The sequence below is a fragment of the Nicotiana tomentosiformis genome, chromosome 1, assembly GCF_000390325.3.
Source record: "Nicotiana tomentosiformis chromosome 1, ASM39032v3, whole genome shotgun sequence".
Lineage (NCBI taxonomy): Eukaryota > Viridiplantae > Streptophyta > Magnoliopsida > Solanales > Solanaceae > Nicotiana > Nicotiana tomentosiformis.
The window spans coordinates 5,381,559-5,397,595 of NC_090812.1; the positions used below are offsets into that span (position 1 = coordinate 5,381,559).

General features: G+C 43.4%; 1 protein-coding gene and 1 pseudogene across 1 annotated transcript; both read right to left on the reverse strand.

Moving 5' to 3' along the window:
• Window positions 1–5,249: 5,249 nt before the first annotated feature.
• Window positions 5,250–5,535, reverse strand: LOC117277648 (uncharacterized; annotated as a pseudogene).
• A 9,681-nt stretch (window positions 5,536–15,216) lies between these two features.
• LOC138896823 (uncharacterized mitochondrial protein AtMg00810-like) lies at window positions 15,217–15,684 on the reverse strand. The gene has a single exon (XM_070182180.1). It carries the CDS (start codon window positions 15,682–15,684, stop codon window positions 15,217–15,219), a length of 468 nt encoding a protein of 155 aa, XP_070038281.1.
• Between the last annotated feature and the right edge of the window lie 353 nt (window positions 15,685–16,037).

Below are 16,037 nucleotides of genomic sequence, written 5' to 3' on the forward strand. Positions count from 1 at the left end.
AAGCTAGCTCGGCTGCGAGGAATCAAGAGATCTTTGCCGGTGCTGACTTGGATCTCGGGTGACGGAATAAGGAGGCCAGATGCGACGAGCAGTCATGGTCGAAACTTGACTCTAGCTGATAGTATAACAGTAAGCTTGGCTACAGCGAAGCACTTACCAAGCACAAAGGAAAGGGCCTTCACCACTTGAGCCGTATGCGGTGAACTCGCACGTGCGATTCTTGGGGGGAGAGTTATTAGGATCCATCCCATCCCAATAGCATATATTTATAGCTCAATATGAAATCCTATTTTCTTGCAAGACCCGTTCGGATAAGGAAAAACTCCAGAGATTGCTTCGAAATACGATCCTTGCGTTGACCCTTTCCTGAACCAGCACCGGAGGAGGATGAGAGAAAAGGGGGATCAAAATGTCCAATCAATAAAGTGAGAGATTTCCATTTTTTTCCTCCCCCTCCCCTCTCACTCCCCCTTTTTCAATAAATAAGCCATGCGGGGCCCTCTCTGATGAGGAAGGAAATGAAATAATCTCAATTTTACGACAAATCCGGTCTGATGGTTGTTCTCCACTAACCACAAGGATATAAGGACTCTTTATTTCATCTTCGGTGCCATTGCTGGAGTGATGTGCACATGCTTCTTATTACTGATTTGTATGGAATTAGCACGACCCGACGATCAAATTCTTGGTATTAATCATCAACTTTATAATGTTTTAATAATGGCTCACGCTTTTTTAATGATCTTTTTTATGGTTATGCCGGCGATGATAGGTGGATTTGGTAATTGGTCTGTTCCGATTTTGATAGGTGCGCCTGACATGGAATTTCCACGATTAAATAATATTTCATTCTGGTTGTTGCCTCCAAGTCTCTTGTTCATATTAAGCTCAGCCTTAGTAGAAGTGGGTGGCAGCACTGGGTGGATGGTCTATCCACCCTTAAGTGGTATTACCAGCCATTCTGGAGGAGCAGCTGATTTAGCAATTTCTACTGTTCATCTATCTTGTGTTTCATCCATTTTAGGTTCTATTAATTTTATAACAACTATCTTCAATATGCGTGGACCTGGAATGACTATGCATAGATCACCTCTATTTGTGTGGTCTATTTTAGTGACATCATTCCCACTTTTATTATCACTTCCGGTACTGGCAGGGGCAATTACCATGTTATTAACCGATCGAAACTTTAATACAACCTTTTCTGATCCCGCTGGAGGGGGAGACCCCATATTATACCAGCATCTCTTTTGGTTCTTCGGTCATCCAGAGGTGTATATTCCCATTCTGCCTGGATCCGGTATCATAAGTCATATCGTTTCTACTTTTTCGGGAAAACCGGTTTTCGGGTATCTAGGCATGGTTTATGCCATGATCAGTATAGGTGTTCTTGGATTTCTTGTTTGGGCTCATCATATGTTTACTGTGGGCTTAGACGTTGATACCCGTGCCTACTTCACCGCAGCTACCATGATCATAGCTGTCCCCACTGGAATCAAAATCTTTAGTTGGATCGCTACCATGTGGGGGGGTTCGATACAATACAAAACACCCATGTTATTTGCTGTAGGGTTCATCTTTTTGTTCACCATAGGAGGACTCACTGGAATAGTTCTGGCTAATTCTGGGCTAGACATTGCTCTACATGATACTTATTATGTGGTTGCACATTTCCATTATGTACTTTCTATGGGAGCCGTTTTTGCTTTATTTGCAGGATTTCACTATTGGGTAGGTAAAATCTTTGGTCGGACATACCCTGAAACTTTAGGTCAAATCCATTTTTGGATCACTTTTTTCGGGGTTAATATGACCTTCTTTCCTATGCATTTCTTAGGGCTTTCGGGTATGCCACGTCGCATTCCAGATTATCCAGATGCTTACGCTGGATGGAATGCCCTTAGCAGTTTTGGCTCTTATATATCCGTAGTTGGGATTTGTCGTTTCTTCGTGGTCGTAACAATCACTTCAAGCAGTGGAAAGAACAAAAGATGTGCTCCAAGTCCTTGGGCTGTTGAACAGAATCCAACCACACCGGAATGGATGGTACAAAGTCCTCCAGCTTTTCATACTTTTGGAGAACTTCCAGCTATCAAGGAGACGAAAAGCTATGTGAAGTAAAAGAAGAAAAGGTCGCCGATTGCTACTAAGAACCTAACAGAACTTTTCAAAATGTGGGTTAAAAAACCACTTGTGTAGGTCGGGGTTGAGAATTGGGGGGTCGCGCCCTATCCCGTAGACCTAAGCCTCGCTATGAGAACTAACTCTTTCTAACTCTCTATGAGGAGTGAAATCCATTTGACTATAAGGAGAGGAGCTCCGCCCCTACTTCAATTAAAGCTCTCCCTCCTTTTTTCCCTCTAAATCCCCTCGCTCCACTTATTTTTGAACTTCTAATCAGACATGCCTGAACTTTCCACGACATAGATCAAAGGGTCGTTCATTAGCCCTACTAGTCAAATACAGGAAAAAGAGGGATGGATTTCGACCTTGCTTTTTTAGGTCTCAGGCTAGCTTTTGACTTATATGGCGCTTAGGCTTAGCTCATCAAACAAGTGCGCCAAAAGTGGGGGATGGTATCATATTCTCTTATAAGAGAGGCACGCCTGCTTTTAGCTCGTAGTTTCACTCTTGCTTTTGCCTTACCTTCTATTATATTAGTAAAGGGCGAATGGGGGGCGTGTGCAATAGTTTTCTTACTTTCTCTCGATCGCTTCAATGCCTATAATTTGAGAGATAAGAGGAAAGCCCTCTCTCGAATTCGAAGATGTAACACAAATAATGACTCTCTTCGCCGGGATGTCAGCAGGTTAGGCAGCTCTAAGGTTTTTTATATTCGGTGGAAGGCAGGCTGAAACTCTGCCCCAACCAAGTGAAACTAAGGGTCTGAAAGAGTTCACGATCTGATCTATGGGGTGTTAACCCTCGGAGGACGGCTAAGAATGTCCATTAAAAGGAGCGATGGGGTCGTTTTTCAAGCACGAATAGAACGATCTAAAGGGGTTGTGCAACCTAGAGAGATGGCCATATCTTTTTGATGAATGTGGTATCGAGGTTCGGTTTATTTGGAAAAGAGGTCAATCTTAGGGGAGACCATTCGAATGGTTGAATTGATGACTTCGCTTCGATCTCTTCGATTGAACCTAAAGGAGACTTCGATCATTCAACTTTAGCTTCTGAAGGAGGAATCATGTCACTTGGAATTTCGGAAAGTGAATCCTCTCTTTCAGATCCTGGCCTTGGTAGAACTTGTCTTTGATTGGGATTTCGATTGAAAAGATGTTAGGCCGCTTCCTCATGTGCCTAAGAAGCCGAGGCAATCTCGATTGAAGCCAATTCAACATTTTCCTACTCAATCTTCTTTATAGAAATAGCACTCGATCAAAGGGGAGCATAAGCAAGTTCAGTGGTAGAAACCTCTGTAATCGATCGATGGGAACCTCGAAGCTGTCTGGGGCAGGAGAAAACTCATATTAAGCACTGCCCCAGCATCAACTGGTACAAGGAGGAGGCACGATAGCGAAGATCAATCCATCTCAATCTACAAAAAGCATTGCCTTGGGCATGCAACCCAAAAAGATAGAAAGACCGCTCGCTCGAAGAAAACTCTTTTAGAGCCTGGTACCAGCCAAGCCCCCTCGACTCGGCAACAAGAGTCGGTTATGGAATAGCCTTTTAGTCGGCTTTCTCGTTCTTAAGGACTTTCTGGCCGGTAGGCTTTATAGCGGACCTGCCTTGCTGACAGCTAGGATATTACATATATAGTTGCGCTTGCCTTCACTTAGAAACTCTACGCCCCCTATTAGAGTAAGGCATGCTCTCGAAACTAGATTCACTCGTTCTTGTCTCCAGCGATTAACCTATTCCAGAGCAGTCTGGTGATTAGCCTATCCCGCACTACTCGAAGCCTTCGTAAACTCATTGTCGGTTTCTATCGTAGTGGAGGTTGCTGTGAGGAGATCCTTGTGCCAGTGAAGATTGCTTCCAATGATCGGGAAATAAAAAATACAAAAAACATTGCTATATTTCCAACACTCCGGATAGGCGGAAGGATCTATGTCCATCCCCAACTTCCTTTCAATCCACATCGGAAAATTTAGGCTTTCTCTACTGGGAGTCATCAAAGGAGGAATGGGCATACGCTGGTTCGATAAGCCAAGGAAAAACAACCACCGCTTGGTTTTGACACTCAAGCGACCCGCCCTGCTAAAGAAGATCGATGCAAAGGTTAGATTTCACCACCTCTATCTACCCAACTAGTACTATTTGATCTAAAAAAATCCAACCTGGAAACTTTCTCTCCCCCAGAAAACCCTCTATCCCCAAGCCCCTTTACTAGGTTGGGCAAGCTTTGATGCCCCTACTCCCAAGAAGTTGCTGGTCGGGATCGTGGAACTATCGCTCGAGAAGTAAGAAGCTGATCCTTGTTTGGTCATAAGGATAATAGTTCTTCTTAGGTCAGGGGCGGCCGGACCGGGGGTTACCCGCGATTGGTAATGGCACAACCAGAAGAGGAGTAGGGGAGACAAGGTTAGGCGCTGGGTAGCGCAGCGCATCTGTTTCGGGTACAGAGGCGACGAGGGGTGCTAACTCGGCCACTCAACCCAGCAGGTCAGGGGAAGGCCGGCCATAGGTTCGAAACCTGCCACCTTTCTTGTGGATCATCATGTGGTTACCGGATGATGGGAATAACAAAGCAAAAATTTGGAAATGAGCAAGAAATGTCAATATATGTATTGTTTCATTATTCGTTATTTACGGGTCTTTTTGTTCATTCACTTACAACAAGAAACAACAACCAGTGTTTGGTGCAGAACTTGCAATTTGGTGTATTCTTCTTTCTTTCCTTGGTCTGTCGTTCCGTTATATTCCTAATAAATTATCCAATTATAACGTATTAACCGCTAATGCACCTTTCTTTTATCAAATCTCAAGGACATGGTCTAATCACGAGGGTAGTATTTTATCATGGTGCCGGATCCTAAGTTTTTATGGATTCCTTCTTTGTTACCGGGGTCGACCCCTAAGCCATAATGTCTCAAAATGAGGAGGCCATAGAGAAACATTTTTTATTCCTTTATTTTGAACTTCGTGAAGAACTCCATTCTATCTCTCCCTCTTTACAAAAAGAAAAGTGGGGTTGCGCCCCAGTTATACACTCCCTTCGTTCTACTAACCCTTGTTGATTCTAAACTTCGTTCACGAAGGAACCAGACTTTTGATGGGCCAGCCCTTTTTTATGCGTCGCTTTACCCTGAAAGGAAAATGAGCTTTGCTCCTCTGGGCGCTAGGCGCTCCCCTGGTTTGCGAGAAGGAAAAAGGATGTTGTATCTGGAACGTGATGATAAAGAGAGAGCTTTGTCTATCGATGAACAGCGTATTGACGGAGCTCTTGGGATTGCTTTTATTTTTCTCTCCTTTCCTATCAGCGAGTTCCGACCTTTTTGTTCGAAATTTCTTCGTTTGTACTGAACCGCTTGCAGAATCAAATCTTGTTCCACAAGATCCTATATCAGCTATACATCCTCCTTGCATTTATGCCGTAGACGTCGCCAGTGCTATGGGCTTTGGCTTATGTAGATCAAAAATGATGAATGGGATTATGGCACTCCACTCGCCGGCAATGTGGAATGATGCCGTCGAAAAGAATGGAACATTGTTTTGGTCTGTTGGATGCGTTGGATACCATATAACTAGCGAGATTTTTACCATCAAATTCAAACATATGGGCGCAAAATGCTATCCTGCTTTATTGTTACATAGCAATAGAAGCTTGCTTATGCTACTTCGGCGGTGCTTTTTCACCTTCTCTTCGCTCTGGACAGAAGCGCTAGTGGACATAGGGAGGGAGAAGGCGAAGCGTGTTGTTCATAATGGAAATAAAGATACCACTACTTGGCCTCTTTGTTGGACCGCCGGCGCGAACACAGTGGTCTCTGACCAGGACTAGGAACCAATTCGAATTTGGATCTTGACATGTCGATGATTTTTAACCGTAGGCATTTTGCCAGAAGCTGGTGGGCTTATCATGAATTAGGTCGGGGTGGCTGGTGGTTTCGGGATCCCATAGAAAATGCTTCTTTTATGCCTCAGGTAGTAGCCCCAACTCATATTCATTCAGTAATTCTACACTTTCTTCATTCTTGAACCTCGTTTCTTAATATTGTTACTTTACCATGATGTGTCTCAAGAACCTTTTCAATACGGTTCGAATTGCTAGCTCCCGTTCATAGTTTCGCTACAGATGATACACGAGGAATCTTTTTATGGCGGTTATTCCTTCTAATAACCGGCATATCTATGATTCTTTTCTCCTAGATGAAGCAGCAAGCATCGGTCCGTAGAACCTATAAAAAGGAGATGGTTGTGGCATCAAGTACTCTTGTGAACCTACGTCATTCAGCTCGCACACAAGCCCGCCCCTTATGTTATGGAAGAATTGAGCTTATTGCTGGGCTTGTTATTCAGATCCAGCAATTAGCTATCGGATATGAAGGTATAGGGGAGATCAAAAAGGAGTATGTTAGTCAAATAGAGGGCTCTCACTGGGGTGTAGTCCACGGCTTTATCCTTAATCTAGGTTGGGTTGTAGTTCTTGTATTGGGAGAACCCAAGCGTTAAATAGCACCATTTAGTGGCGTGCAGGGAGTAGTCGTCTTGTTGTTGGTAGGTGCAACTATGTGAGTTGACAACAATACACCGCAATATGTGTAAGTCAAGATTTTACTTAGTGATCCGAAGGAGCAATTTGAATTACTGCAGATTGGTTTCCTCCCATATCCCCCCGCTGATGCGTACTTCCTACCATTGAAGAAAATAGAGACAATTGTTAATCCCACCCACGTCGTAAACGGATGCCCTACCTGATCCATTTCAAATCTAGCCGGTGGTCTTCGAGCCTTGTTACATACTAAAGTCCTAAAAAAAGCGACCCCAATCCCTCCCCAACCCAGGTCAAACGTCTTCCCACCCTTTTTTTAGGGGCAGAGTAAAGTTCGTTAATGTCGGCAAATCAGCCTTGCATCGTATTGATAGTGATTCAGATCACCTTCCCAAGCCTGCCTAACCTAATTGTGTGTGAGCAATCAATCGTGACAAGTCGACCGATCCATAATGAAAGCACCTATAGATAGAAGTTGTTTGTCGACCAGTGGACTCATCCTCAATACCGTTTAATTCGGTTGTCCGCCGCCTTTCTTTCCCATGCCCGAGATGGCCTTATAGTCAAATTTTATTCTGCTTGTTGGAAATTTCGTCCGGATCTCTTCCCGCGTCAACCCATTCAATATTCGAGAGAGGGTAGGCTTTTGGCAGCCGTAGAGATGGAGGATAAGGCAGTGGATGATACGTACTTAGAAATAAGCAGATCATAGATAAGTTTTTTCATGCCTCGACTCTCCCTCGGTTTGTTCAAAAATCATGGTAGTCTTTTCATGGAGATTATTGGGAACGAAAATATGCCTGGGGTTAAGAACAATGACAAAACTGCCTTCTGTCTGTTGCCATGGAATGCACAGGTAAGGATTGTTTTATGCTTGGAAAGCCCGTTTCGCGCTCTCTATCCCTTTTTTGGGGGGTCCCCATGAACTGTTTTTTAGTATTCGTGTTGGCCTTATTTCTTCCTTCCCTTCCACACGGAAGGATCATGGGATTCTTCCAACATACATATTCGGGGGTGCAACTGTTTAGTAGGCAAGGATCGGAACGGGCAGATCCCAGGTCGAATTCCTGATCTATTCGTTGCATCCTTAGAGGATTGAGCCTTTTGAGAGCACCGCACTGCGATTGAATGGCAGATTTCAATGATGGAGAGAAAAGTCTAGTTCTCTTTTCATTTGAAAGGTGAATGGATATCTTATTGAGAGTGATTACGGAAGAACCTTTTCATAGAGGATAGCGATAGGCCGATTTGAAGAGCGAGCTTGAAAATAAATGGAGAGGTCATTCATTCATAGCAGAAAAAGGCAGGTGGGGGGCTCTCTATTATTAAGATAAGATTTTTTTCATTCTTAAAAGCCTTCTTTCATAGATAATCAGTAGTATTCCTCTCGCTAGCTATTCTGAGTAAGAGGAGGAGGACTTGATGTGACTACTATTAGACCTCCAACCCTGAGAGACTCTACAATCATTATGAGCAGATAACCATTTCCCTTCCCTTCTATAGAGAGGTTGCCCCTTTCTCCCCGGGTAGTTTACTCACTCCCAGAGCCTACCATTTCTATATAATTTTGATAATAGAGAGGTAGTCACAGCAGGATAAGCACCCCTAAACCCATGATATCACTCGACCCCGATCGGTCAATCTCCTGTCATTGCTATCTCATGCGCGAAAGGTTGCTCACGCTTCCCAAACATCACGTATTTTTTAGGTCATTTGTCAACAGCTCCCTGGACAATCAAATAGGGGTGACTTCACATTGTTTTCTGACACGCCTATCTTTGTTTTAGTGAAATCCTCTCCCCGTTCAGGCGGATATCGCACCTTGAGCTTGTGAATGAGTGTGATATATACCTCTTTGCTCAGCACGTGACTGTGTACCCCAAAAATGGAATTTACATGTCTTCGCCCGCTCCCGGTTCATGGTGGAATCCATTGAATGCGTTGGCAAAGCACAGGATTACGGCCGAAAAATGGAGGTTTCCACTAGGTGAAGGAGCTCACAAAATATCCTAACTCTCTATGGGCAAGAAGCAAGGGCGCAGCTACTGCGCGAAAGCCGGTCTTACCTTCTATTATATTAGTAAAGGACCTTTAGGCTTGACTAATAATATATATAGGGCTTTTCCCTTTACTAGTAAAGGGCAAAGATCATTAGCTTTTAGTCATCTATCTCGCTACCTACTCCTTTTGAAAAAAGGCTTTGGGGATAAGATCAGACTCAAGAAATAGTCTACTTCAAGGTTGCAGGGAGGACTATGCTCTGCAGGTGGGCATCACTATTTATCATGTCAAGATAGAATTTCAGTTTGTTTTTGAAGGTGATCAAAACGATTCGACAAAAATCGGGCATACATTTGAGGGAGAGAAGGATTAGTTCGTGTCTGGGTCAAGGGGATGGGTGACCTGAGCTCTCTTCCTCCGGCAAGAGCTATCTAACATTTGTTGTCTTGCTATAACCTAGTCTTACTCGCTCTTACCTCCCTGACTGTTTTCATTTCTTTTTTTTAGAATACCTGCCCTGCTGCCTATAGTCTTGTTCGGGCCCCGGGAATCCCTTGCTTTTGGCTAAGGTCTTTATTTACCGTTTTTCATTCCCTCCCTCAAAACTACAAATTAACAAACACTACTGGAATGGCATGATATCAATACCATAACAGATATACTTATCGATAAGAGAGAGCGAGACTGACCTACCCAAGAGAGAGAACGCAAGAGAGACTCCCCTCTATCACTTAAAGGCCGGAAGAAAAAAAATCCCATGGCCTTATTTACCAAGCTCAGGACGAGAGGAGCATTTTTTGGAATTTGAGGTATCGCTTGTAATGTAATAAGGATGAAGTCTCATTCTTATAGTAATGTCCCTAGCTTATGCCCTATTTGAGACTAAGGTAGGTTTGGAACCCTATCCTATCACCTTTATCAAATCCCTAGCCCTCTTCCTTAGTGCAACTGCCTTATTCCTACCATGGGAATATCTATCTTTATTTTTTCTTTCATATCTATAGTTTAGGATAGAAAAGCAGACGGTCTCGTATATGAAGAAAGATATTGTTGACATTAGTAGACTAATCTATTCATTGGCATGGCATTTCTTCCTGTGACCGCCTTTCCTACCAAAAAGCTAACCCAACAAAATCTGGGGGTTTTCTAGACTAGACCTTTGGGATTTTTTTAGGGTTCATACATGTATTGATCCAATCGAAGAACCTGCTTTAGAGCGACTAATCTCCCTAGCCTATCTTCTTGCTCTCCCCTGGTTCTCTATGCTCGGTTCCACAATCAATCCCGAATCCATCTATTTAAGGGAGGTCCAATTCTGCGCTCTTCTAATTGCTTAGAAGGGTTCAAGAACCCCTTTACATCTAGGGCTCATCAAAGCCCTATTCTGTGTATATTCAGGAATAAGGCTATCAAATGGTCGACTGCGAAACCTATCAGGATTCAAAAATAGTATACTATTACCATGCCCTCGATTGGCGATCATTCAACAGATTACTTTTGCGATGTCTGTCACATGAAGAAGCTCAGCAAGCCTTGCAAGAAGTACATGCTTTACTAATAAGGGCATAGTAATAGTTGTTTGCTGGGTTGGTTTTTCTCTCTACCTTCTCATGGTGGGATGGAAGCAAGAGAGGTCAACTGGAGTGGATGACAAAGGACGGGGCCGAGAATTTGTGATCGATCTGAAGAACCACTCCCAGAAACGATTTTGATCCCCCTTCGTACTTCAATGAGATTCTTGCCCGGCTTTCTTTCGGCTTAAGAAGGTTGCGGTGAGAATAAGAATCACTTCGGAACTCTACCGGAATAGGCGTTTTAGGGCGGGATCTAAAAGCTCTCCAACATGTTGCGGATCCTTCGGCCGGGGAGGGTGGATGTAATTAAGCTCGAACGAAGTGAAATGGGTAATAGACTATTACCGTTCAGTTCATGTGACGAACCGAACATCGTTAGGTCCCGAATTCTGTGAAGCACCGGATCTAGATCAAGATCTCCATTACGTCGTATGATATATCGATCCGGAGAACTTACTTTCAGTTTAAGTCATCCATTCTGCTCCTATCTAAAGTGATGCTAGGCTGCTTCACAGAGGTGCGCTTCGCTCGACCACATGATGAACATGTTTTAAGCTAACTGCATGTCGAGCGCTTAAGCGGAGCTTGTGGTCACTCGTTCCTCGCTTGTTCGAAAGAGCTTCAGATTGGATTCAACACTACATACGATATTCCATTCCGACTCCCCTTATGCCTTTTGCTGCTCCACAATGCTCTCTCCAAAACAAAACTCAAGTGAGTGAAAGAAGCCCGCATTCCCTCTCTTCTTTCCCCTATCGCTAGGGGCCTTGCCTTTTTAAATGAAAGGCTACATTCGATTCTGACAACGGGTAAAGCTACTGCCCAGCCCTACCTTTATGCAGGAATTGACCAAATAAGGAAGATTGTGACCCCCAACGAAAAAGGAATGGCATTTTCGGGGAATAGCCCGCTTAAATAAACTAGATTGAAGAAAGGGAGGATATCTGAAAGGCTCAGAGAATGGGGATAAACTACTCAGGATATCCTGATAACTAACCCACCTCGAGCTGATTATGAGAAACCCATTTACGCCTTTGAATGAGAGTTTTGGGATATGGGGCCAAACCCTCTTCTCTCTTTCGCCCATCTACCTCGGCTGCCTTGTCTTCTTCAGTTGGAACATAACCCAGCCTATAAGTTGCCTTGTGATTCACAAAGTTTGGTGACCCCTTGCTCTTTCTTCCCCAAGCCAAGTCCAGGGAAATGTCCCATCTCTATATGAGCCACGTAATGATTTGCATAGGATAAAAAGAAAGGGGCACCCTTTCTATAGCATTAACAAACTGGAACCCGGTTAGATTTAATCCTGCATTGTCATCCTTCACCTCGAAGAAAGCTGTCTCCCTATCAGCATCTCCATGGATAGTAAGAATTCCCCCATCTCTTGGCATCTTGATCTTTTGTTGTAACGAAGAAGGAAGAGCACCCAAAGGCATGGTTACATGGCCTACCCAGTAACAGATTCAAAGAAGCAGGGATATCTAGCACATGGAATTCAATATTCGCAACGCAACCACTGGCCCTCACTCAACCCTCGACCGCTTCGTAGCCTCTTTCTAGGCTGCGTTTGACTTCTTCAAAGACGAAAGACAACCGGAGTCTTTGCTCCCTGGATAAGTCTCATTCGATGTCGCAATTGATGCTTAAAGATCTTCTTCTATATTCTCAGTCTTCGATCGATCATTCTCTACTTCATAGAGGAAGGGGTTCACAACTAACAAGGAATCAGGATTCAAAATAGAGGTAAATTCTAAACTGGACCGAGATTGCCTATACACCAATTGAACGGCACCATTCCTGCAGAAACGTAGATCGTTGCAAGAAGACCCCCCACCAAGATATGTAAACGGTAGAAATTTTACAGCAGTAGAATGAACCTTGGGCTTGACATGATAGCACCTCGTGGCTCCCTTTCAAGATGAACAATGCGGATAAGTGTGCATCTGGGGCGGATGTGCCGATGGATGGAGGCGGCTGCATGCTGCATCTAAGAGTTTAGTTCCATGAGACTGAATAACATGGCCTGAAATGAAGTAAACTCACTTTGCTTAACACAGGGCAGTAGAGCAGGACTTCTTTCTCATCCTCACTCGTCATCCAACATGGTTCGCACCAGCATTATTTGACTCGCTTAGTCTATCACTTCTTGTCTCTACTTCAATCACTACAACCTGCCGGTTCCCTTGCAGCTAAAAGAATGAGATAGTACACCTTTTCTGACATCAAGAGATGAAAGCAGTCAAGCAGGCAACAAAGTCAAGTATTTGTCTTCACTTCCTCAAAAGTGCTAAAAAGATCCCCTAGGCGCAGAACCTTCCCCAAGGGACTAAACGCATTTAGTTATCTTTCAAAGAGCTTATTCGAGAACAACCTATTCTAAAAGCAACCTATTTGAATTAGAAAACTGCTTCTTTTAGGGATGACTATTTTGCAGCGATAATTGCAAACAGAAAGGGGGGATTGATTTGAATAGCCCTATTAACTAGGAGAGTCAGTATTACCGCAGCTTTGACTCTGTTGCAGGTATGAAGTGAGTTTCATACCATGAAAAAGATTTCAATGGGACCAATAATACAACCCACTATTGGAACTTGCCTTACTCTCGCTCAGCTCGTTCCCACCTATCTTATTCCCACTATGGTGAAAGATATTTCACTTCACCATAGCAGGAACCTCGCTAACCTTAGAGGCTAGTTAGTCTAACCACAGGGGTCCCCTCCTGCTTTCCCACCCACCGTAAACTCTTACTACCTTCAATATTATCAAGAATAATTAGACCTTATAGCTATCAATCAAACCTTTGATCTCATGCCAAAGTTTACTATTGGGATCTCCTATATAGGTCTGGGCCCTCTTAATATGTTGTAACTGTTGTTGATTAGACTCGAAGTGGTTCAGATCGGCGAAGTAGGCATCAATACCTCTGCCAATATCGGCATCTTCTTCTATCTGAAGGGGAAGGTTCCCTTGCTTATATAAAGAGAGAGTTTCTTATATAATGGTCTTTATCTTGCTTTCGCAGAGGTCAAAGTGTTTTTCTATAGACCTCCACTCCTTAGACGAAATAAAATCTTTCAATTCTTGTTTTCCAAAGCTGCCCAAATCTCATTCTGTGAGACTTCGCCTTCAACCACTGAAGTTCCTTCCACGGGTGGATTCCCGGGAACCTGCGGTAGCCCCTCTTGCCCCGTGTTCGACATGATTTGAACGACCTATAAAAAGGGTTCTACGGCTTGTAGAAGTTCATTAAACATGATGGTTTGGTTCATTCTTTGACTGCTCTGCTCCCCCCAAACAAAAGGAGAGACATTTTTAGATATATGTAATTGCTTGGTTGTTGACCAAGGAAAAACATGGGAATATTGGACGTAACATTCTTTAACCGCTTATTTACGATAAAACTAGTTGGATGAAAACAGCGCTCCTAAATGAAGCCTTTCTATTATATATATATATATATATATATATATATATATATATATATATATATATATATATATAATAAATAATATGATACCACCTGCCACAAAGAATATAATTTATATCTTCAAATCGCAAAAAGTCTGGTTTTAAGTGAAGGAACCCACAGGGCGGTAACTAGAATTGAGGAAAAAGGGGGGAGCTCGAAAACGGTGAATCTTGAGCTTTCTTCTCTTATTCAATTGATAGTTTGATCGAGGGCGAGCGGAGACAAGTCACTAACTACAGTGCCAAGGAAAGCAATTGCATGTATCAAGCATAGTGGCATGCTCTGTAGCCGGGGAATGAGCAATTAACTTAACTCTCCTTCGTTCGGCTTCACTTTCAACCTTCCCTAAAGCGAAGGAAAGAATCTGAGTGGAAGAGCCCCTAGCTGTAGTAGTGAAAGTAGTAGTAGCGGTCAGTCTTTTCTTTATGCTGTTACAGAAGCAATAGGCTTGGATGGGCGTGATAGCTTGAAGAAGGAGTACCGGGCTCAAGGCCCTTCTTATTTGACTTTGACTCTGCTGGAACTGGCTGGCTTCTGTTTTTGATGGCGCTTCTCTATGGAATCTTGTTCTTACTGCCTTCCTAAAGAGCTATGCGACGTCACAGATCAAGCTTTCCGAGTTGTTTATTTCCAAAACGAAACACCTTCGACTCTGTATCTAGATCTTTATTTAGAGGGTGGTAGCCCTATATCCTTTAGCTTCCACTTTACCATCAGATGCTTTTCTAGCTTCTCGGAAGGGGTCTGGATCCTGTTGCCGAAGCTCATAATTCCGGGTTTCGTGTATCAATGCTTCTAGATTAGTGTTAAGGGTGTGGTCGAAGATCAGGCTTGACTGACCGACTTCATTGACGGCGCATTTCGTTCTGGGTGGTGTTTCAGTAATTATGAGTGGCCTCTAAAGTCTTGGTAGCCTTTAGTCACTTTTGCTTACCTATCTTTTCCCATAGGATTCTAAACCTTCCCCTGATCTACGATCACCCTAGTTTGCACTTTTTTGTAAAAGTTTGTTGGTTCGGCAAATTATTAAGTGGCAGCTCTTTCTACGGATTCGTCTGCTGACGAGGATTCTGATGTTTCGGATGGAGATAGTTATGCTGATGCTGATGCCAAGGCTTATTCCACTACGGATACAAAAAGACAGAAAAGGGATTATTCCTCCTTTTCGGGATTTAGAAATTCATTTTCTTCCTTCCCCGAGCCCACCTTTAGCCCTTTCTTCAACTACTATTGTGGTAGGAACACATTCTTCGAGCAGGAGAACATTCTGATTTGAAAGAAAGTAAAAGCTAGGCTAGTTGCGGTGCCATCTTAATCTTCTAGTTTGCCGCGTCCTCTTGCTGCTTCCTGAGGAGATACTGAAGAAGCACGCAATGGAGACGGCGAGAACTTACGACAAGGTGCAACCTTGAAAGGAATAAGGTGGAAGCAGAGTATGAAGAGTTGTCACAAAAGAGAAGGAATGGGTGAGGAATTGACACATGTAAATCCTTTAGCAAGTAGGAGAGCCATCAAATTTCAGAAGCAGTGATAGCTAACGCTTTGTATTCAGCTTCTGCACTAGCACGGGCAACTGTTGGTTTCTTTTTAGAGCCCCAAGAAATTAGATTGTCACCAAAGTAAATGCAGAATCCAGTGGTTGAGCGACGAATTGTTGGACAACCAGCCCCGCATAAGAGTAACAAAAAAAAGTGTTGAGATAGGGCGATGAGGAAATCTAAGACCATAATATAATGGAGAGTGCCTTTCAAATACCTTAAAATGCGTTTAAGACACTGATCATGAACAGTGATGGGATTGGCCATAAACTGGCAGGCATGATTAACAGCATAGCTGAGGTCCGGTCGAGTGAGAGTGATATATTGGAGAGCACCAACAGTACTCCGATAGGCCTGAGGATCAGAGGGAGGTGTACCATCCAAAGCTGAAAGTTTAGAACCGGAAGCAATTTGTGTAGCACAAGGTTTGCAACCAAGCATGTTGGTCCGGCGGAATCAATCTAAAGCATATTTGGTTTGTGACAGAAGAAGGCCAGAGGAGTCACGCTGAGCTTCAATGCCAAGGAAGTCATTGAGATAACCCAAGTCCTTCATGGCAAAATATTTACTGAGACGGTGAATAAATTGAGTGAGAAGAGATCCGTTGTCACCAGTTAAGATGATGTCGTCAACATAAAGCAAAAGGACGATACAGCCAGTAGAGGAATGGTGAAGAAAGATAGATGGAGGTATCCGCAACACTCTGACGAAAGCCACTTTGGAGAAGATAGGTACTGAACCGTTGAAAGCATGCCAATTGTGCTTGACGAAGACCAACAATGGCCTTATGAAAG